The following is a 23,427-nucleotide window of genomic DNA, read 5'->3' as shown; positions in this document are numbered from 1 at the left end:
GCAGTGGAGGCTGAGGATACGGTGGAGGATGAGGAGGCAGAGGTGGACATTGTCGCAGGACCAACAGAGTGAGAACGTGGAGGCAGAAGCTGCATCACCTGGCCAAGTTGCTGGTGTGGCTGTACAGGAACCACATTCCCCCAGTGGGCTGTAAAAGACATGCATTGTCCATGACCATAGTTACAGCTCCACACGTCGGCGCTGCTGTGCATTTTGGCAGACACCAACAGGCTCAAGGACTGGCCCACCTTCTGTTCTACATGTGTGTGCTGGGCTGGTACTGCCTTTTTGGCAAAGAAATGACGGCTTGGGACTCTCCACCTCAGCTCGGCACAAAGTCCACCACTTGGAAAGGTAGGGACTGTAGCACCAGCAACTTGGATAGGAGCACGTTCAGCTTATGCGCCGTTGGTTGAGTGCACGCATATTGTTGTCTCTTGGCAATCGCTTCGATGATCGATTGCTGGCGGAATGAGTGACAAGGAGTAGGAGGACAAGGAGCAGGAGCATCAGGACCAGTAGATGATGAAATGGACAGACAGCTCCCTTCGGCTGAGGTGGTGGAGCCTTGACTGCCTGAAATCGGCTGCGTGCCACTGGGTGATGCAGCGGTTGCTGCGGCAGGCTGGGCCACCACAATGGAGCCACGGTTCTCCCAGGCCACTTTATGGTGATGCTGCATACGTTGATGCAGGGCCATGGCACCCTGGCCACGTTTCACCTTCTGCCCACAGATTCAACATATGGCCATGTTCCCCTCCTTCGGTGGCTTAACAAAAACTGCCACACCGCCGAGTAGGTGATTTCACCCCCAACACTACGCTATGACTAACTGCTACCGCCGCTGCCTCCGAACGGCGAACGCACATTTTTGCAAATGTTCGCGAACGGGCGTAACCACCATTGACTTCAATAGGCAGGCGAATTTTAAAACCCACAGGGACTCTTTCTGGCCACAATAGTGATGGAAAAGTTGTTTCAAGGGGACTAACACCTGGACTGTGGCATGCCTGTGGCATGCCGGAGGGGGATCCATGGCAAAACTCCCATGAAAAATTACGTAGTTGACACAAAGTCGGGTTTTAATCCAAAAAAGGCATTAATCACCTAACATTCCTAAATTGTTTGGAATAATGTGTTTTAAAACATCCAGGTAGTGCAAGGGTTACGCCCGCTTTACAGTGACAGACTAAACTCTGACAGACCAAACGCCCCGTTTAGCGCACCGCAAACAACCGCAAACAGTCCTTTTGCACAACCGCAAACTCCCCATTTGCAGAAGGTTAGATACCAAGCTAGCCATGTCCCATTCTTTGTCCTCACTGACGTCATTGAAGGTCTCTTCCTCCACCCAGCCACGTACAACACCATGGGGCCCGAAAGGTGACAACAAGCCCCCTGGGACGCCTGCTGTGGCTGGTCTTCCACCTCCTCAAAGCCACCTTTCTCCTCTGACTCCTCTTCTTCAGACTCCGTTCTCTGCATTGCCGCAGGTCTAGCAATCGACGATGACAAGGCTGCTTCTGGTGGTGATGGTGACCACAACTCTTCCTCTTCATGCTCATCTACGGCCTGATCCAGCACTCTTCGCAGGGCACGCTCCAGAAAAAACGCATATGGGATGGGGTTGATGATGTTGCCTTGGGTTTGACTGACCAGGTTTGTCACCTCTGCAAAAGGACGCATGAGCCTACAGCCATTGTGCATGAGCGTTCAGTAACGCGGCTAAAAAATACCCAGCTCGGCAGAGGCTGTCCTCTTTTTTTTTTATTAAAAAAAATCTGTTCTTAACAGTTTAATCTCTTTTTATCCCCTATCAGGGGCTGGTGTATGGAATAGATTTTAGTAACCGGGAGATGGAAAAAGATGCTTGGTCAGTCCTCTTACTTCCAATTTGGGGCACTGCGCGTACGGCTTGCAATGTACTGTGCCACCAGATATGAGTGGTGTGTTTAAGTAGTACTATTCCTATCAGTTTAATCCCTGTTACGTCTCCTATCAGGGGACGGGTATGGAATAGATTTCAGGACACTTGAAGCGGGACAGGCCAGAAGTTCTATTGCAAATTGGGATAGCTCAGGCCACAGGTCAAGCCTGCACACCCAGTAGTCAAGGGGTTCATCGCTCCTCAGAGTGTCGATATCTGCAGTTAAGGCGAGGTAGTCTGCTACCTGTCGGTTGAGTTGTTCTCTGAGGGTGGACCCCGAAGGGCTGTGGCGATGCGTAGGACTTAAAAAGCTCTGCATGTCCTCCATCAACAACACGTCTGTAAAGTGTCCTGTCCTTGCCGGCGTGGTCGTGGTAGGAGGAGGATTACTTTCACCTCTTCCCCTGTTAAATTCCCATTGTGCTGTGACATCACCCTTATGCGCTGTGTAAAGCATACTTTTTAATTTATTTTGGAACTGCTGCATCCTTTCCGACTTCCGGCAATTCGGTAACGTTTCAGGCACTTTCTGCTTAAACCGGCGTTCTAGTAGCATGGCCACCCAGTACAGGTCGTTCTCCTTCAGCCTTTTTATACGAGGGTCCCTCAACAGGCACGACAGCATGAAAGACCCCATTTGCACAAGGTTGGATGCCGAGCTACTCATGTCCCGTTCCTCGTCCTCACTGATCTCACTGAAGGTCTGTTCTTACCCCCAGCCACGTACAACACCACGGGTACCAGATAGGTGGCAACGAGCACCCTGGGATGCCTGCTGTGGTTGGTCTTCCTCCTCCTCAAAGCCACCTTCCTCCTCTGACTCCTCAGACTCCTCTTCCAGCGTTGCCGCAGGTCCAGCAAGCAATGCTTATAAGGCTGTTTCTGGTGGTGATGGTGACCACAACTCTTCCTCTTCACGCTCATCTACGGCCTGATCCAGCACTCTTCTCATGGCACGCTCCAGGAAGAAAACAAATGGGATGATGTCGCTAATGGTGCCTTCAGTGCGACTGACTATGTTTATTACCTCCTCAAAAGGACGCATGAGCCTACAGGCATTGTGCATGAGCGTCCAGTAACGTGGCAAAAAAATTCCCAGCTCCGCAGAGGCTGTCCTAGCACCCCGGTCATACAAATTCTCGTTGACGGCTTTTTCTTGTTGGAGCAGGCGGTCGAACATTAGGAGTGTTGAATTCCAACGTGTCGGGCTGTCGCAAATCAAGTACCTCACTGGCATGTTGTTTCGCCGCTGAATATCTGAAAAGTGCGCCATGGCCATGTAGGAATTCCTGAAATTGCCACACACCTTCTTGGCCTGCTTGAGGACGTCCTGAAAGCCTGGGTACTTATGCACAAAGCGTTGTACGATCAGATTACATGTGTCAACTTGCTCAAATTCAATTCCACCAACAAATTGCTTCCGTTGTCACACACCACTTTGCCGATCTCCAGTTGGTGCAGAGTCAGCCACTGATCCACCTGTGCATTCAGGGTGGACAGGAGTGCTGGTCCGGTGTGACTCTCTGCTTTCAGGAAAGTCAACCCCAAGACGGCGTGACACTGTTGTATCCGGGAAGTGGAATAGCCCCTGGGGAGCTGGGGGTGTGCAGTTGATGTGGAGCAAGACACAGCAGCAAAAGAGGACTCAGCCGAGGAGGTTAGCGAAGAGGATAGAGTAGGAGGAGTAGAGGAGGTGGCAGCAGGCCTGCCTGCAAGTCGTGGCGGTGTCACCAACTCCTCTGCAGAGCCACGCATTCCATGCTTGGCTGTCGTCAGCAGGTTTACTCAATGCGCAGTGTAGGTGATATACCTGCCCTGACCATGCTTTGCAGACCAGGTATCAGTTGTCAGATGGACCCTTGCCCCAACACTGTGTGCCAGACATGCCATGACTTCCTTTTGCACAATAGAGTACAGGTTGGGGATTGCCTTTAGTGAAAAGAAATTTCGGCCTGTTACCTTCCCTGCGGTGTCCCAATAGCTAAAAATTTTTGAAGGCCTCAGACTCCACCAGCTTGTATGGTAAAAGCTGGCGGGCTAAGAGTTCCGACAAGCCAGCTGTCAGATGCTGGGCAAGGGGGTGACTCTGTGACATTGGCTTCTTACGCTCAAACATGTCCTTGACAGACACCTGACTGTGGGCAGATGATCAGGAACTGCTCAAGGTGAGAGGCGGAGTGGTGGGTGGTTGAGAGGGGGCAAGGAGGACAGCAGTGGTTGACGTGGCTGAAGATGCTGGACCAGGAGGAGGATGGTGGCTTTGAGTTTGTGTGCTGCTTGTACTCATGTGTTGATCCCACAGGCGTTTGTGATGTGAGATCATGTGCCTTCGCAAAGCAGTTGTACCTAGGTGGGTGTTGGACTTCCCACGACTCAGTTTCTTTTGGCACAGGTTGCAAATGGCATCGCTGTTATCAGAGGCAGACACACAAAAAAAATGCCACACTGCTGAGCTTTGCAATGACGGCATTCTGGTGGTGGCAACAGCATGCATTGATTGGCGTGCTGTCTGGCTGACCTCGGGTGCCGATACATGCTGTCTGACTCATCTCCTTCTCCTCTCTCTCTCCCCATCTGAACTTTCCCCCTGTTCTTCTTCTCTTCGAGTGGGCACCCACGTGACATCCACGGACACATCGTCATCATCAACCGCTTGACTTGTATCTGACAACTCAACAAAGGAAGCAGCAGCGGGTACAACATCATCATCATCACATCGTACGTCCATGTGTGTAATGCTGCCTGACTGAGACATTTCACTGTTATCTACATCCTCTGGCAATAATTGTTGCGCATCACTCATTTCTTCCATCTGATGTGTAAATAACTCCTCTGACAGATCAAGAGAAGCTGTTGTGGTGCTAGTGTTGGTGGTGGCGGAAGGTGGGTGAGGGGTAACTTGAGAGGTGCCCGAAGCTGAGCTGGAGGAGGATGGTGCGTCAAGGTTCCGAGCGGAAGCTGTAGAAGATTGGGTGTCCTGTGTTAGCCAGCCAATTATGTCCTCAGTGTCACCGCCAGACATCTGAGAAGCTCTGACAGACGTTCTTCAGAACCTTCTGCTTGAGGTTCTTTTGTTTTGCTTTCGTTTTGTCATCTCGTTTCCCTCTCTCAGCTGTCATCTAGTTGCACTGATTGCATCCCTTTAAATCCCCTCCCATACTGCATCACTTTGCGGTTTATACAACTTCCTGGAGTGTGTACATGCAGTATGCTACAACTGATGCTTCTACATATAAGTCTGCTCATTGATTTGTGTTTTCCTGTTTGCTTGATCCTAGGTGACCCTGACTCCCTCCGTATTAAGTGTAGGGAGCCTGTGGTCGTGTCCCCTCACTATTATAGGGTGTTCAGGTGTCATACAGTCGAGGCACGAGGGCATGCAATTTTCTATCATATAGATCTTTGCATGGGCTGAGAAGACAGGGAGAGTTTCAGGGCTTAAATTGGGGTCACCCTTTTGTTCCTTAGTTTCAGATCAAGCCAGTCGGATCTTTATTTGTAACTTCTTGTTTTCTGTTACACCATCCGTGACACCACTTTTCGAGTTCAGGGTACGTGGCCTCTGAACACTGGGCATTATTCTAGTGCCAAAGGGAATCACAGCACCAAGACCACGACGGCCCCTGCGGGGTGGCCTGCCTCTGCCTGTCATTTTTTTTAGATTAGTTTAGTTGTACTATGCGTGCAAGCTACTGTGACACCAGATATGAGTGGCACTGTGCACTGGCAGTAGTTGGCAGAGTAGACGCTGTAGGCCTGACACACAAACTAACTGCTATTATATTACAGTCAAAATTGTTTATGTTTTTTTTAAATGCAAGCTACTGTGTGTGACACCAGATATGAGTGGCACTGGCAGAAGTTGGCAGAGTAGACGCTGTAGGCCTAACACACACGCATGCTTGCAGACAACTAACTGCTATTATATTACAGTCAAAATGTATTTATATTTTTTTAAATGCAAGCTACTGTGTGTGACACCAGATATGAGTGGCACTGGCAGATGTTGGCAGAGTAGACGCTGTAGGCCTAGCACACACGCTTGCAGAAAACTAACTGCTATTATATTACAGTCAAAATGTTTATTTTTATTTTTTTTAATGCAAGCTACTGTGTGTGACACCAGATATGAGTGGCACTGGCAGAAGTTGGCAGAGTAGATGCTTTAGGCCTAACACACACGCTTGCACGCGCTATATCGGATATACACTCTGTGTAGATATAGTAGCTGCGTCCGGTATAGGAAGACAACAATAGGTCTTCCTGTACCGGACCCAGCTACCTACACAGAGTGTATATCCGATTGTTTCTATTAAGGGGAATATTTCCTGGAATGTTGATGCCTCGCACAAAAGAGCTCTCAGAAGACCTACAATTAAGAATTGTTGACTTGCATAAAGCTGGAAAGGGTTATAAAAGTATCTCCAAAAGTCTTGCTGTTCATCAGTCCACGGTAAGACAAATTGTCTATAAATGGAGAAAGTTCAGCACTGCTGCTACTCTCCCTAGGAGTGGCCGTCCTGTAAATATGACTGCAAGAGCACAGCGCAGACTGCCCCAAGAGGCCATCACAGCCATGCCTACTATTGGCCTCTATTTAAGCTGGAGTCACATAGCGCCGCCCGTCACTCTGCTCTGATTAGCATAGGGAGAGGTTGCGGCTGCGACAGTAGGGCGAGATTAGGCAGATTAACTTCTCCAAAAGACTTGATTAATCGATCGATCTGCAGCTGTGCATCATTGAGCTGCTGAAATTCAATAGCTCACTGTTTTTAGGCTGCCCAGACCGTTTGTCAGTCACTTTTTACTGGGGTGATCGGCGGCCATTTTGTGTCTTGTGGTGTGCTAGCACAAGCTGCGACCAAGTGCATTTAACCCTCAATGGTGTGGTTGTTTTTTGGCTAATTCCTACATCAGGGTGAAGCTGTCACACCAAGTGCATTTAACCAGCAATAGTCTGGTTATTTTTTGGCCATATACTACATCAGAGCAAGCTGCGCCTGTCACCAAGTGCATTTAACCCTCAATGGTGTGGTTGTTTTTTGGCTAAATCCTACATCAGGGTGAAGCTGTCACACCAAGTGCATTTAACCAGCAATAGTCTGTTTATTTTTTGGCCATATACTACATCAGGGGCAAGCTGTCACCAAGTGCATTTAACCCTCAATGGTGTGGTTGTTTTTTGGCTAAATCCTACATCAGGGTGAAGCTGTCACACCAAGTGCATTTAACCAGCAATAGTCTGTTTATTTTTTGGCCATATACTACATCAGGGGCAAGCTGCGCCTGTCACCAAGTGCATTTAACCCTCAGTAGTGTGGTTTGTCAAGCTGTCACACCAAGTGCATTTAACCATCAATAGTGTGGTTATTATTTGGCCATATCCCAGTCTAATTCTGTCAGTAAACCTATACCTGTCACCCAGCGCCTAAATACTAGGCCTCAAATTCATATCCAGCTAAATCTGTCGTTACTGCTGTAGCTGGGCGAGTTAGTTAGTGTCCGTTCAAGCACATTTCTTGTTCTGGGTTGAAACACAATTCCCAATTTAGCAATTTCAAAATTTAGTGGTTTCTGCTGTATCAGAGCTATTTGAAATCTATCCCTAAAAGGGTAGATCATATTGAAGGTGCACATAGGGACATTCAGAATAACTTCACACACCCGCTACTGTGCATTTCCAAGTCTAATTCTGTCAGTAAACCCATACCTGTCACCCAGCGCCTAAATACTAGGCCTCAAATTTATATCCAGCTAAATCTGTCGTTAGTGCTGTAGCTGGGCGAGTTATTTAGTGTCCGTTCAAGCACATTTCTTGTTCTGGGTTGAAATACAATTCCCAATTTAGCAATTTCAAAATTTAGTGGTTTCTGCTGTATCAGAGCTATTTGAAATCTATCCCTAAAAGGGTAGCTCATATTGAAGGTGCACATAGGGACATTCAGAATAACTTCACACACCCGCTACTGTGCATTTCCAAGTCTAATTCTGTCAGTAAACCCATACCTGTCACCCAGCGCCTAAATACTCGGCCTCAAATTTATATCCAGCTAAATCTGTCGTTAGTGCTGTAGCTGGGCGAGTTATTTAGTGTCCGTTCAAGCACATTTCTTGTTCTGGGTTGAAATACAATTCCCAATTTAGCAATTTCAAAATTTAGTGGTTTCTGCTGTATCAGAGCTATTTGAAATCTATCCCTAAAAGGGTAGATCATATTGAAGGTGCACATAGGGACATTCAGAATAACTTCACACACCCGCTACTGTGCATTTCCAAGTCTAATTCTGTCAGTAAACCCATACCTGTCACCCAGCGCCTAAATACTCGGCCTCAAATTTATATCCAGCTAAATCTGTCGTTAGTGCTGTAGCTGGGCGAGTTATTTAGTGTCCGTTCAAGCACATTTCTTGTCCTGGGTTGAAATACAATTCCCAATTTAGCAATTTAAAAATTTAGTGTTTTCTGCTGTATCAGAGCTATTTGAAATCTATCCCTAAAAGGGTAGATCATATTGAAGGTGCACATAGGGTCATTCAGAATAACTTCACACACCCGCTACTGTGCATTTCCAAGTCTAATTCTGTCACTAAACCCATACCTGTCACCCAGCGCCTAAATACTAGGCCTCAAATTTATATCCAGCTAAATCTGTCGTTAGTGCTGTAGCTGGGCGAGTTATTTAGTGTCCATTCAAGCACATTTCTTGTTCTGGGTTGAAATACAATTCCCAATTTAGCAATTTCAAAATTTAGTGGTTTCTGCTGTATCAGAGCTATTTGAAATCTATCCCTAAAAGGGTAGATCATATTATAACTTCACACACCCGCTACTGTGCATTTTCAAGTCTAATTCTGTCAGTAAACCCATACCTGTCACCCAGCGCCTAAATACTAGGCCTCAAATTTATATCCAGCTGAATTTGAATACAATACATTGGGCCAAATAATATTTTTGTTGTTGTGGTGAACGATAACAATGAGGAAAACATCTAGTAAGGGACGCGGACGTGGACATGGTCGTGGTGGTGTTAGTGGACCCTCTGGTGCTGGGAGAGGACGTGGCCATTCTGCCACATCCACACGTCCTAGTGTACCAACTACCTCAGGTCCCAGTAGCCGCCAGAATTTACAGCGATATATGGTGGGGCCCAATGCCGTTCTAAGGATGGTAAGGCCTGAGCAGGTACAGGCATTAGTCAATTGGGTGGCCGACAGTGGATCCAGCACGTTCACATTATCTCCCACCCAGTCTTCTGCAGAAAGCGCACAGATGGCGCCTGAAAACCAACCCCATCAGTCTGTCACATCACCCCCATGCATACCAGGGAAACTGTCTCAGCCTCAAGTTATGCAGCAGTCTCTTATGCTGTTTGAAGACTCTGCTGGCAGGGTTTCCCAAGGGCATCCACCTAGCCCTTCCCCAGCGGTGAAAGACATAGAATGCACTGACGCACAACCACTTATGTTTCCTGATGATGAGGACATGGGAATGCCACCTCAGCATGTCTCTGATGATGACGAAACACAGGTGCCAACTGCTGCGTCTTTCTGCAGTGTGCAGACTGAACAGGAGGTCAGGGATCAAGACTGGGTGGAAGACGATGCAGGGGACGATGAGGTCCTAGACCCCACATGGAATGAAGGTCGTGCCACTGACTTTCACAGTTCGGAGGAAGAGGCAGTGGTGAGACCGAGCCAACAGCGTAGCAAAAGAGGGAGCAGTGGGCAAAAGCAGAACACCCGCCGCCAAGAGACTCCGCCTGCTACTGACCGCTGCCATCTTGGACCGAGCACCCCAAAGGCAGCTTCAAGGAGTTCCCTGGCATGGCACTTCTTCAAACAATGTGCTGACGACAAGACCCGAGTGGTTTGCACGCTGTGCCATCAGAGCCTGAAGCGAGGCATTAACGTTCTGAACCTTAGCACAACCTGCATGACCAGGCACCTGCATGCAAAGCATGAACTGCAGTGGAGTAAACACCTTAAAAACAAGGAAGTCACTCAGGCTCCCCCTGCTACCTCTTCTGCTGCTGCCGCCTTGGTCTCTTCTGCTGCTGCCGCCGCCTCGGCCTCTTCTGCTGCTGCCGCCTCGGCCTCTTCCTCCGCCTCTGGAGGAACGTTGGCACCTGCCGCCCAGCAAACAGGGGATATACCACCAACACCACCACCTCCGTCACCAAGTGTCTCAAGCATGTCACACGGCAGCGTTCAGCTCTCCATCTCACAAACATTTGAGAGAAAGCGTAAATTCCCACCTAGCCACCCTCGATCCCTGGCCCTGAATGCCAGCATTTCTAAACTACTGGCCTATGAAATGCTGTAATTTAGGCTGGTGGACACAGACAGCTTCAAACAGCTCATGTCGCTTGCTGTCCCACAGTATGTTGTTCCCAGCCGCCACTACTTCTCCAAGAGAGCCGTGCCTTCCCTGCACAACCAAGTATCCAATAAAATCAAGTGTGCACTGCGCAACGCCATCTGTGGCAAGGTCCACCTAACCACAGATACGTGGACCAGTAAGCACGGCCAGGGACGCTATATCTCCCTAACTGCACACTGGGTAAATGTAGTGGCAGCTGGGCCCCAGGCGGAGAGCTGTTTGGCGCACGTCCTTCCGCCGCCAAGGATCGCAGGGCAACATTCTTTGCCTCCTGTTGCCACCTCCTCCTACTCAGCTTCCTCCTCCTCTTCTTCCACCTGCTCATCCAGTCAGCCACACACCTTCACCACCAACTTCAGCACAGCCCGGGGTAAACGTCAGCAGGCCATTCTGAAACTCATATGTTTGGGGGACAGGCCCCACACCGCACAGGAGTTGTGGCGGGGTATAGAACAACAGACCGACGAGTGGTTGCTGCCGGTGAGCCTCAAGCCCGGCCTGGTGGTGTGCGATAATGGGCGAAATCTCGTTGCAGCTCTGGGACTAGCCGGTTTGACGCACATCCCTTGCTTGGCGCATGTGCTGAATTTGGTGGTGCAGAAGTTCATTCACAACTACCCCGACATGTCAGAGCTGCTGCATAAAGTGCGGGCCGTCTGTGTGCGCTTCCGGCGTTCACATCCTGCCGCTGCTCGCCTGTCTGCGCTACAGCGTAACTTCGGCCTTCCCGCTCACCGCCTCATATGCGACGTGCCCACCAGGTGGAACTCCACCTTGCACATGCTGGACAGACTGTGTGAGCAGCAGCAGGCCATAGTGGAGTTTCAGCTGCAGCACGCACGGGTCAGTCGCACTACGGAACAGCACGACTTCACCACCAATGACTGGGCCTCCATGCGAGACCTGTGTGCCCTGTTGCGCTGTTTCGAGTACTCCACCAACATGGCCAGTGGCGATGACGCCGTTATCAGCGTTACAATACCACTTCTATGGTGCGTGGCTGGGGGGAAAGGCAGGACGATGACGATACGCCTCCCACAGAGGACAGCTTGTCCTTACCCCTGGGCAGCCTGGCACACATGATCGACTACATGCTGCAGTGCCTGCGCAACGACAGCAGAGTTGCCCACATTTTAACGTGTGCGAACTACTGGGTTGCCACCCTGCTGGATCCACGGTACAAAGACAATGTGCCCACCTTACTTCCTGCACTGGAGCGTGATAGGAAGATGCGCGAGTACAAGCGCACGTTGGTAGACGCGCTACTGAGAGCATTCCCAAATGTGACAGGGGAACAAGTGGAAGCCCAAGGCCAAGGCAGAGGAGGAGCGAGAGGTCGCCAAGGCAGCTGTGTCACGGCCAGCTCCTCTGAGGGCAGGGTTAGCATGGCAGAGATGTGGAAAACTTTTGTCAACACGCCACAGCTAACTGCACCACCACCTGATACGCAACGTGTTAGCAGGAGGCAACATTTCACTAACATGGTGGAACAGTACGTGTGCACACCCCTCCACGTACTGACTGATGGTTCGGCCCCATTCAACTTCTGGGTCTCTAAATTGTCTACGTGGCCAGAGCTAGCCTTTTATGCCTTGGAGGTGCTGGCCTGCCCGGCGGCCAGCGTTTTGTCTGAACGTGTATTCAGCACGGCAGGGGGCGTCATTACAGACAAACGCAGCCACCTGTCTACAGCCAATGTGGACAAGCTGACGTTCATAAAAATGAACCGGGCATGGATCCCACAGGACCTGTCCATCCCTTGTGCAGATTAGACATTAACTACCTCCCCTTAACCATATATTATTGGACTCCAGGGCACTTACTCATTCAATCCTATTTTTATTTTCATTTTGCCATTATATTGCGAGGCTACCCAAAGTTGAATGAACCTCTCCTCTGTCTGGGTGCCGGGGCCTAAATATATGACAATGGACTGTTCCAATGTTGGGTGACGTGAAGCCTGATTCTCTGCTATGACATGCAGACTGATTCTCTGCCGACATGAAGCCAGATTGTCTGTTATGGGACCTCTCTCCTCTGCCTGGGTGCTGGGCCTAAATTTATGAAAATGGACTGTTGCAGTGGTGGCTGACGTGAAGCCTGATTCTCTGCTATGACATGAAGACTGATTCTCTGGTGACATGAAGCCAGATTCTGTGTTACGGAACCTCTCTCCTCTGCCTGGGTGCTGGGCCTAAATTTATGAAAATGGACTGTTACAGTGGTGGGTGACGTGAAGCCTGATTCTCTGCTATGACATGCAGACTGATTCTCTGCTGACATGAAGCCAGATTGTCTGTTACGGGACCTCTCTCCTCTGCCTGGGTGCCAGGGCCTAAATTTATGACAATGGACTGTTACAGTGGTGGGTGACGTGAAGCCTGATTCTCTGCTATGACATGCAGACTGATTCTCTGCTGACATAAAGCCAGATTGTCTGTTACGGGACCTCTCTCCTCTGCCTGGGTGCTGGGCCTAAATTTATGAAAATGGACAGTTGCAGTGGTGGCTGACGTGAAGCCTGATTCTCTGCTATGACATGCAGACTGATTCTCTGCTGACATGAAGCCAGATTGTCTGTTATGGGACCTCTCTCCTCTGCCTGGGTGCTGGGCCTAAATTTATGAAAATGGACTGTTACAGTGGTGGGTGGCGTGAAGCCTGATTCTCTGCTATGACATGAAGACTGATTCTCTGGTGACATGAAGCCAGATTATGTGTTACGGAACCTCTCTCCTCTGCCTGGGTGCTGGGCCTAAATTTATGAAAATGGACTGTTGCAGTGGTGGCTGACGTGAAGCCTGATTCTCTGCTATGACATGAAGACTGATTCTCTGGTGACATGAAGCCAGATTCTGTGTTACGGAACCTCTCTCCTCTGCCTGGGTGCTGGGCCTAAATTTATGAAAATGGACTGTTGCAGTGGTGGCTGACGTGAAGCCTGATTCTTTGCTATGACATGAAGACTGATTCTCTGGTGACATGAAGCCAGATTCTGTGTTATGGAACCTCTCTCCTCTGCCTGGGTGCTGGGCCTAAATTTATGAAAATGGACTGTTACAGTGGTGGGTGACGTGAAGCCTGATTCTCTGCTATGACATGCAGACTGATTCTCTGCTGACATGAAGCCAGATTGTCTGTTACGGGACCTCTCTCCTCTGCCTGGGTGCCAGGGCCTAAATTTATGACAATGGACTGTTACAGTGGTGGGTGACGTGAAGCCTGATTCTCTGCTATGACATGCAGACTGATTCTCTGCTGACATGAAGCCAGATTGTCTGTTACGGGACCTCTCTCCTCTGCCTGGGTGCTGGGCCTAAATTTATGAAAATGGACTGTTACAGTGGTGGGTGGCGTGAAGCCTGATTCTCTGCTATGACATGAAGACTGATTCTCTGGTGACATGAAGCCAGATTCTGTGTTACGGAACCTCTCTCCTCTGCCTGGGTGCTGGGCCTAAATTTATGAAAATGGACTGTTACAGTGGTGGGTGACGTGAAGCATGATTCTCTGCTATGACATGCAGACTGATTCTCTGCTGACATGAAGCCAGATTGTCTGTTACGGGACCTCTCTCCTCTGCCTGGGTGCCAGGGCCTAAATTTATGACAATGGACTGTTACAGTTGTGTGTGACGTGAAGCCTGAATCCCTGCTATGACATGCAGACTGATTCTCTGCTGACATGAAGCCAGATTGTCTGTTACGGGACCTCTCTCCTCTGCCTGGGTGCCAGGGCCTAAATTTATGACAATGGACTGTTACAGTGGTGGGTGACGTGAAGCCTGATTCTCTGCTATGACATGCAGACTGATTCTCTGCTGACATGAAGCCAGATTGTCTGTTACGGAACCTCTCTCCTCTGCCTGGGTGCTGGGCCTAAATTTATGAAAATGGACTGTTGCAGTGGTGGCTGACGTGAAGCCTGATTCTCTGCTATGACATGAAGACTGATTCTCTGGTGACATGAAGCCAGATTCTGTGTTACGGAACCTCTCTCCTCTGCCTGGGTGCTGGGCCTAAATTTATGAAAATGGACTGTTACAGTGGTGGGTGACGTGAAGCCTGATTCTCTGCTATGACATGCAGACTGATTCTCTGCTGACATGAAGCCAGATTGTCTGTTACGGGACCTCTCTCCTCTGCCTGGGTGCCAGGGCCTAAATTTATGACAATGGACTGTTACAGTGGTGGGTGACGTGAAGCCTGATTCTCTGCTATGACATGCAGACTGATTCTCTGCTGACATGAAGCCAGATTGTCTGTTACGGGACCTCTCTCCTCTGCCTGGGTGCTGGGCCTAAATTTATGAAAATGGACTGTTACAGTGGTGGGTGGCGTGAAGCCTCATTCTCTGCTATGACATGAAGACTGATTCTCTGCTGACATGAAGCCAGATTGTCTGTTACGGGACCTCTCTCCTTTGCCTGGGTGCCAGGGCCTAAATTTATGACAATGGACTGTTACAGTGGTGGGTGGCGTGAAGCCTGATTCTCTGCTATGACATGAAGACTGATTCTCTGGTGACATGAAGCCAGATTCTGTGTTACGGAACCTCTCTCCACTGCCTGGGTGCTGGGCCTAAATTTATGACAATGGACTGTTACAGTGGTGGGTGACGTGAAGCCTGATTCTCTGCTATGACATGCAGACTGATTCTCTGCTGACATGAAGCCAGATTCTCTGTTAAGGGTCCTCTCTCCTCTGCCTGGGTGCTGGGCCTAAATATATGACAATGGACTGTTGCAGTGGTGGCTGACGTGAAGCCTGATTCTCTGCTATGATATGAAGACTGATTCTCTGCTGATATGAAGACTGATTCTCTGCTGACATGAAGCCAGATTGTCTGTTACGGGACCTCTCTCCTCTGCCTGGGTGCCAGGGCCTAAATTTATGAAAATGGACTGTTACAGTGGTGGGTGACGTGAAGCCTGATTCTCTGCTATGACATGCAGACTGATTCTCTGCTGACATGAAGCCAGATTCTCTGTTAAGGGACCTCTCTCCTCTGCCTGGGTGCTGGGCCCAAATATATGACAATGGACTGTTGCAGTGGTGGCTGACGTGAAGCCTGATTCTCTGCTATGATATGAAAACTGATTCTCTGCTGACATGAAGCCAGATTGTCTGTTACGGGACCTCTCTCCTCTGCCTGGGTGCTGGGCCTACATTTATGAAAATGGACTGTTACAGTGGTGGGTGACGTGAAGCCTGATTCTCTGCTATGACATGCAGACTGATTCTCTGGTGACATGAAGCCAGATTCTGTGTTACGGAACCTCTCTCCTCTGCCTGTGTGCTGGGCCTAAATTTATGAAAATGGACTGTTCCAGTGGTGGGTGACGTGAAGCCTGATTCTCTGCTATGGGACCTCTCTCCAATTGATTTTGGTTAATTTTTATTTATTTAATTTTTATTTTTATTCATTTCCTTATCCACATTTTTTTACAGGGGATTTACCTACATGTTGCTGCCTTTTGCAGCCCTCTAGCCCTTTCCTGGGCTGTTTTACAGCCTTTTTAGTGCCGAAAAGTTCGGGTCCCCATTGACTTCAATGGGGTTCGGGTTCGGGAAGAAGTTCGGATCGGGTTCGGATCCCGAACCCGAACATTTTCGGGAAGTTCGGCCGAACTTCTCGAACCCGAACATCCAGGTGTCCGCTCAACTCTAGCTGTGGCATGACCTCAAGAAAGCGATTCACACCAGACATCCCAAGAATATTGCTGAACTGAAACAGTTCTGTAAAGAGGAATGGTCAAGAATTACTCCTGACCGTTGTGTACGTCTGATCTGCAACTACAGGAAACATTTGGTTGAAGTTATTGCTGCCAAAGTTATTAAATCCAAGGGTTCACATACTTTTTCCACCTGCAATGTGAATGTTTACATGGTGTGTTCAATAAAAACATGGTAACATTTAACTCTTTGTGTGTTATTAGTTTAAGCAGACTGTGATTGTCTATAGTATGTAATTCCAAAGGGTTCACATACTTCTTCTTGCAACTGTATATACACTACTCACAAAAAATGTGGGATATTTGGCTTTCAGGTGAAATTTTATGAAAATGTAAAAAGTTCATGCTACAATGATATTATATCATGAAAGTAGCGCATTTAAGTAGAAGCATACAATCGTGATTTCCTCATCTCAAACAATTTATGGCAACAAAAGCCAACAACAGTGGTGGGTATCCCTACAAAAAATGTCATGTGGCCTTGAGCATCAATTACAGCTTTACAATGACGTCTTGTGTTGTTCACAAGTCAACTTATTGTCTGCTGAGGCAAGGCATCCCACTCTTCTTGAAGGGCGAACCTCAGGTCATTGAGGTTTTGGGGCACAGAGTTACGAGCCTCTACATGGCGACTCAGCTAATCCCATAGGTTTTCAAGGAGTTTCAGCTCTGATGTAGTGCAGGCCACTTAATTTGAGGTACCCCAGTCTCCTGCAGCCGTTCCCTAATGATGTGACCTTGATGAGCTGATGCACGGCCTTTCATGAAGATGAAATTAGGCCTGTATTGTTCATGTACAATGACTGGATTTATGATATTATTCAAGTAGTATGGGCTTGTCAGTGCACCAGTCACAAAGTGTAGGGCAGTTCTGTATTTACTAGACAAACCTGCCCACACTGTAACACCACCACCACCAAAGGCATTTCTGGTGACAACAGTGACTGACGCATAGGGCTTTCCTTGATGTCTCCAACATCGTTGGTGGCCATCATTTCTGCTCAGAGTGAATCAATGTGACTGGTGGTGTGGTCAGGGAACCTTGCAGGTCATCTAGCATGCAGACCACGCTGATATAAATGGTTTTGAATGGTCTGAGGTGACACTTGGGTGTCTTGCATCTCTCTTTAAATATGCCTGGAGTTGTGTGGCATTCTTCATCCAGTTCCGCAGGCCATTGTTGACAATGAAGTGGTCATCAGTGTGGGATGTGGTCAAAGGATGTCCACTTTGCCATTTCATGCTCCGATGTTCTTTATTGCGCAGGGCAAAGGCTTTTTTGTTTATATTATTACAATGCTAGGCTAGGGCAGTGCTAAAGCCCGTTTAGTAGTGCGTAGTCAGCTCATTAGTGACGTCAGTGGGCTTACTGCTAGGTGGAAGCCTCTGCCTAGCTTTCCCCATTTAGAGCCTGGGACGTCACTGGATAAAAAAAAAAAAAAGCCTTTTGCCTGCGCGATTCAGTGCAGGGCAAAGGAGAGCATCTTAGCATTTCATGCCAGGGAGGCTTTCTGAGTGAAATTGGGGATATGTCTGGGTTCAGCTCTGAACCTGGACAACCCCTTTAAATATCAATGTGGACACGCCACACATCCAGGGCTTCTTACTTTCACTTTGTAACATGTGTAGCCGCCATTTGGAAAAAAAAATTCAGAGGGGTAATTCATATAAGTGAATGGATTTTCAATACTTTCAATACACTGTATATAAGTGTAGTCTCCTCTTGGATATTTACATGAGTACTATATTGATTGACTTAATACAGAAGATTGTTTGCATTTTAAAATTTGTGGTATAATAGAAATATAATGTACATATTTCAGCGGTCTTTTTCTTTTCATTTTAGATATCTGATCTGGACTTGTGAACACTATAAATTAGAAAGAAATGCTACTGTAGAAAGCCATACATTTCTTTATTAAACATTATATATAATAAATAGCAATTCAAAATAAATATTTGTCTTAAATCATACAGTCATATGTTAAATAAATTATGCTAATAGACAAACAGAACATTGGATGACAATTTACAGTAATATTCAAGGCAAAAAGTTCTTCTCTATCCAGTGGAACAAAATGTTCAGTTCCCCAATAGCCTTAATAGGAGCATTTGTTGCAGATATCTGTTAAAAATAAGTTAACACATGCTTATGGTGAATTTAAAGAATAATACTATTGATATTATCAAAGACAATACCGTTTCATATTCTTTTTTCTGCAACAAATGTGAAACTTACTTTAAAATAATCCTCTTTAAATTGTTTCATAATTGTATGTGACTGCTGACCACAAGGGCATCTCAGAGCAGTATGCTGTTATTGAGAGAAAGGAATTAGAATAAATGTAAAGTTCTTTTAGTAAGTAAAACAAGAACATATAATATAAGTGATAAAATTAGGTTCATAAAAAGGCCAAGAGTAAAAAAAAAAAAAGTTATTATTCCCAGGTATAAAACATCTTTCATAGTAATCTTTGTCATCATCAAGGTCTAATAGGTTGAGGATCGACTTATAAGAAATAGACTCTAGTGGCAAGACATTGGCTCCAAAGTAGGTTGTGTTGGACCCTGCTGTATTAGGAGTCCATTAAAACTTCTTAAGTCCCAGTACTGTACAAGTATAGTGGAAAGAGGGGTTTTAAATAATGCGCCTAGAGCTAATGTCTATGACCAGCAATAACACTAATATCAGACATTTAATCTTTTAGATGCCGTAGTCAAATGTGACAACGGCATCTGAATGCTGAAAAATCGGAATCATATGCTTCTGGGTCAGGAATGGCTCCCTCATGCAGCATTCGGGGGAACCATTCCTTCGCTCTAGTGCACCTGGTCTCTCTGAGAAGACCTATCGTATAAGATGGTGACTGCAAATGGAGCTTAGATTGTAGTTGCATTGAATTACAGTGTAAGATAAACATGATAAGAAGATTGCATATTCTAGCCTCTTAGTAGGGCTAAAAAACATTTAAAAAGTTTTTACAAATATGTATAAAAAAATATAAAAATTTTAATCACCCCCCCTTTCCCCAGAATTAAAATAAAAATAAACAATAAAAAACAACGATCATGGGCATAGTCGTGTCACATACAGTAATTCATGAACTATTAAAATATAAAAATATTTATCCTATAAGGCGAATTTGCCATTTTTTCATTGCTTCACTTACCCCTAAAAATTTTAAGAAAATGTGATCAAAAAGTCATACGCACTCCAGGAAGAAATGAAAATGCAAAAAACAAAAAACAAAAACAAACAAACTCTCTGGGACTCAAAGGGTTAATATTTCAGATCTACCAGGATATCCTTTAGTACTCTGAAAGGCTAGTCCAACTTTGAAAGGGGCTTGTCACACTATGCTAATCTTCTGAGTCTATTGGTTGCCGTACACAGTAAATAGCCCCTGAAATCCAACTATAGGCTATATCACTGGAAAACACTTTTTAAAGCCAATTTCTCTCCTCCTTTTTAGTACTACCCAATGGGAAGCAAACATGTTCATTATTTTGTTCAGATATTAATTTTATGTTTTTATACATATGTGAATAACCCCACAAAGCAAATGACAAGTAGATAGCCAGTTAAAAGTTAGGGTCCTGCTCATGATGTATGTTAAAAACTTTTTTTTATATTATCTATCAATTATTCGCTTGATTTATACTTACACATTTATTTAGGTCTTTACTGAAGCTCAATACAGAGTTTGCCAAATGAATAAGAACCCGCTGTTGTTCCACTGGTGAAAGTTTCAATACAGGAAAAACATTGGTGACATAAAAGTTTCCCAGATTGCGTAGAAAGCAGCATTGTTCAAAAGGCTAGAATGAACAAATAACAAAAAGATCATGTGATATTTCATATGGAAATAGTATCTTGCAATTTTGAAACATAATTATATATATGGTACACTTCATTAGTCCCAAAACACTTGAATATATTTAGAGCAAGTGTAATTAGCGCAACTTGTATCCTATCAACACTATTTATTATTATTATTATTATTTATTATTAAAGCGCCATTCATTCCATAGTGCTGTACATATGAAAAGAGGTATACATACTTATTACATAATAGACTCTGTTAACATTAGCATCAAAGCATTCAATCTTAGCTGAGCCATGACAGATTTGATAGGACCACTTTGAACTGGATCCTAATGAATTGATCCTCATGAATGGCATTGACTTAGGCCTCTTTCACACTACTGTATGGCTATTTCAGTGTTTTGCAGTCCGTTTTTCATGGATCTGTTGTTCCGTGTTTTTGTTTCCGTTGTGTTTCCGTTTCCGTTCCGTTTTTCCGTATGGCATATACAGTATACAGTAATTACATAGAAAAAAATTAGGCTGGGCATAACATTTTCAATAGATGGTTCCGCAAAAACGGAACGGATACGGAAGGCATACGGATGCATTTCTGTATGTGTTCCGTTTTTTTTGCGGACTCATTGACTTGAATGGAGCCACGGAACGTGATTTGGCGGGCAATAATAGGACATGTTCTATCTTTCAACGGAAGGGAAAAAAGGAAATACGGAAACGGAATGCATATGGAGTACATTCAGTTTTTTTTGCTGAACCATTAAAAAGAATGGTTCCGTATACGGACCGTATACGGAACACAAAAAATTGGTGGCAGTGAGCTCAGAGGGGCTTAAAAACATAAAAGAATGAAAAACACATCTTCATTAATATAGACAGGGCGATTGAGCCCATATAGAATGATTTTCATACTTTAATGGGAAATTCATTTATGCATAGAAATGACATTTTTTTAAAAATCTGTTTTGCTGACACAAAAATAACTTACTTGTATGTGTTTTAAAACTTTTGCTTTAAGTAGAGTAACATCGGTAATAGTGTCCTTGTCATACTGAAATTTCAAATCAGATAATATCTTAGTTATTGATAACATTAATAGTTATTAACAGCTTTGAATTTTCTGCTACTGACCAGTATGTCCATAAGCAAACTGCAGACAGACTGTTAGGGCACATTAACGTATTTTCTTTCCGTGTCTGTTCCGTCTTTTTGCGGACCGTATGCAAAACCATTCATTTCAATGGGTCCGCAAAAAAGGAAGTTATTCCGTGTGCAGTCTATATTTCCGTTCCGCAAAAAAATAGAACATGTCCTATTATTGTCCGCATAACAGACAAGGATAGGACTGTTCTATTGGGGCCAGCTGTTCTGTTCCGCAAAATACGGAATGCAAACGGACAGTCATCCATTTTTTCTGCGGATCCGTTTTTGCGGACCGCAAAATATATACGGTCGTGTGCATGAGGCCTCATGCACATGAATACAAAATTATACAAAAATGTAAATGTGCAAGTTAATTCCGTGGATTTCATTGCCATAACTGATTTGCTATGCTCTATTCACATTGCATTTGGGTCATATAGCTTAGGTATACATTTTAATTTTTATTTTTTTATTACTCAACTACAGTAACCTGCAGTTAAAATATACCTTTATAGCTGCCTAAAACCCCACTAGAGGGAGCTATAGAGCTTTATGCATACTCATTTCTGCATTTCCTCAAGTGCTGACCACAGGCAGCTAGAATTTAACACAGCTCAGACTGCAATATATAGTAAAGATATTAAAGAATTAATCGCCACAGAATTGTGAACTTAAAATGACATGGCATTCCATTTATATGTGGGGATTATGCAATTTTTTTTAACACATGTAAGGTCTGGTTAGAAATATGTTACATATGAATTTCCATATTTCATGGATTTAAATTACAGTACAGTAGGCTTAACAAAGGCTAAGGAAAGTTATACTGTTTACTAAAGGAATAATCTAATAAAAAATACAATTTATACATAAATCTTTCCTCTTACCAAGAAATCTTTCACTTTCTCAAAAGATCTTTTAAATTCTTTGATGTCTGTAGAAACTGGACACTGATTTCCAATAGCGTTGCTGCCAAGAATTCTTATGATCCAGAACACCACAATCCCGGGATAACCAAACAAAGTTCTCATGGTGACAAATATACAGTATACAAGTCGTTGTCACCTACATCATCACATTAAAGTAAAAGAATCAGAAAAAATGAAATGGTACAGAGTCAGAAGTCAGAATTATAAACCTGTTTCAGTGGTTTATCCAAGAACTCCATGTATGTATGTTACTTACAATTGATTTGACTTCCTTGTAGAAAAGGTGTGGAAGATGATGAGTTTGAGCCAGGCCTTCTTTCTTATATACTAACCACAGTTCACTTCCTTCATTTTCCTGGAAAAAAAAGGTACATTTTTGGTATCTGCATGACTAATACCCTTCTTCATCTTATGTTAAATATACAACCCCCATAACCAATCCGTCAATAACAATAAATTACAAATAAAAATCCCATCTCAAATGTAATTTTTCTTATTAATAATAATAGATAATAATAGTAATAATGTTTTGTATCATCTATGTTTTCTCATAGATTCTAAGACTCTTGTTCATGCCTCCTGTTGAATTGTTTAATAGTTTGTTAGTGTGATGTATGATTTTGTCTGCACTAAATCCACTGTAAAGTGCTGTGGAATATGTTGTCGCTATACAAGTAAGATTATTATTATAATATTATAACAAATGCTAATTATTATTATCATTGGTTTGAATTTAGTTGCATAAAGTTTACAAGATGAATGAAATTCATTGGATTTTATGTGCATATAATTAGTTTCTTCTGACATATCTGACAAGTTGATTTTGACATCAGATGTTTTGTGTGTTGTTTTCATCCTCCGGTACCTCAATATGATTTCATCTTGTTGCTGGCCATCCGTTTGCTGTTGGCTGTCTTCCTATTTATATTGTCATGTTTGCAGGCGTTTAAAGAAGATCTAGCAGAAGAAATGAATAAAACACTGCTCAGTATGGATTTATTTTTATTTTTATAAAGTACGTTGAAACATGATTGCTTAATTTTACATGCCCAAGTATAAGGGTGCACAGGTAACAGATTTGGATGACTATATTTCCCCCTCATGTTACTATCAGGTGTAGCATTACCCTAGAGACATTGGGCCACATTTATCATACAGCATTTTTTGCAAAAAAAGTTTGTCTTTTTTCAACTGTATATTTGCCAGTTTCCAGGTGTGGAAGAAAACTGAAATATATCCCAGCCAGGGGCACAAACTGCCGGATGCTGTGCCTAATTTATGACAAGTTGAACGCCTCATCATAAATTAGGCGCAGCATCAGGAAGAGCACCTGGTTATCATAGCCTGGCATAAGCTACTGAGCTATGAATAAATCCCCCCTTTGTGCAACCCCCAGCAAACTCCTGAACTAAGCTGTGTACAGTATTTTCCATACAAGGGTAATGTAGCATTGCATGTTAAACATTCAGGTCAATGTTGTACCTCATGGGAA

General features: G+C 45.1%; 1 protein-coding gene across 1 annotated transcript; it reads right to left on the bottom strand.

Annotated features, from left to right (window-relative positions):
• Positions 1–18,081: 18,081 nt before the first annotated feature.
• Positions 18,082–22,037, bottom strand: LOC122931649 (interleukin-19-like). The gene is made up of 5 exons (XM_044285723.1): positions 21,894–22,037; positions 20,852–20,914; positions 19,707–19,859; positions 18,280–18,354; positions 18,082–18,165 (listed from the first exon to the last, which is right to left on the bottom strand). Exons 1-5 carry the CDS (start codon positions 22,035–22,037, stop codon positions 18,082–18,084), a joined length of 519 nt encoding a protein of 172 aa, XP_044141658.1.
• Between the last annotated feature and the right edge of the window lie 1,390 nt (positions 22,038–23,427).

This window comes from Bufo gargarizans, chromosome 3, assembly GCF_014858855.1.
Source record: "Bufo gargarizans isolate SCDJY-AF-19 chromosome 3, ASM1485885v1, whole genome shotgun sequence".
Classification (NCBI taxonomy): Eukaryota; Metazoa; Chordata; class Amphibia; order Anura; family Bufonidae; genus Bufo; species Bufo gargarizans.
The sequence above is the reverse complement of the archived record's forward strand: the minus strand, read 5'-3'. Positions and strand labels throughout refer to the sequence as shown.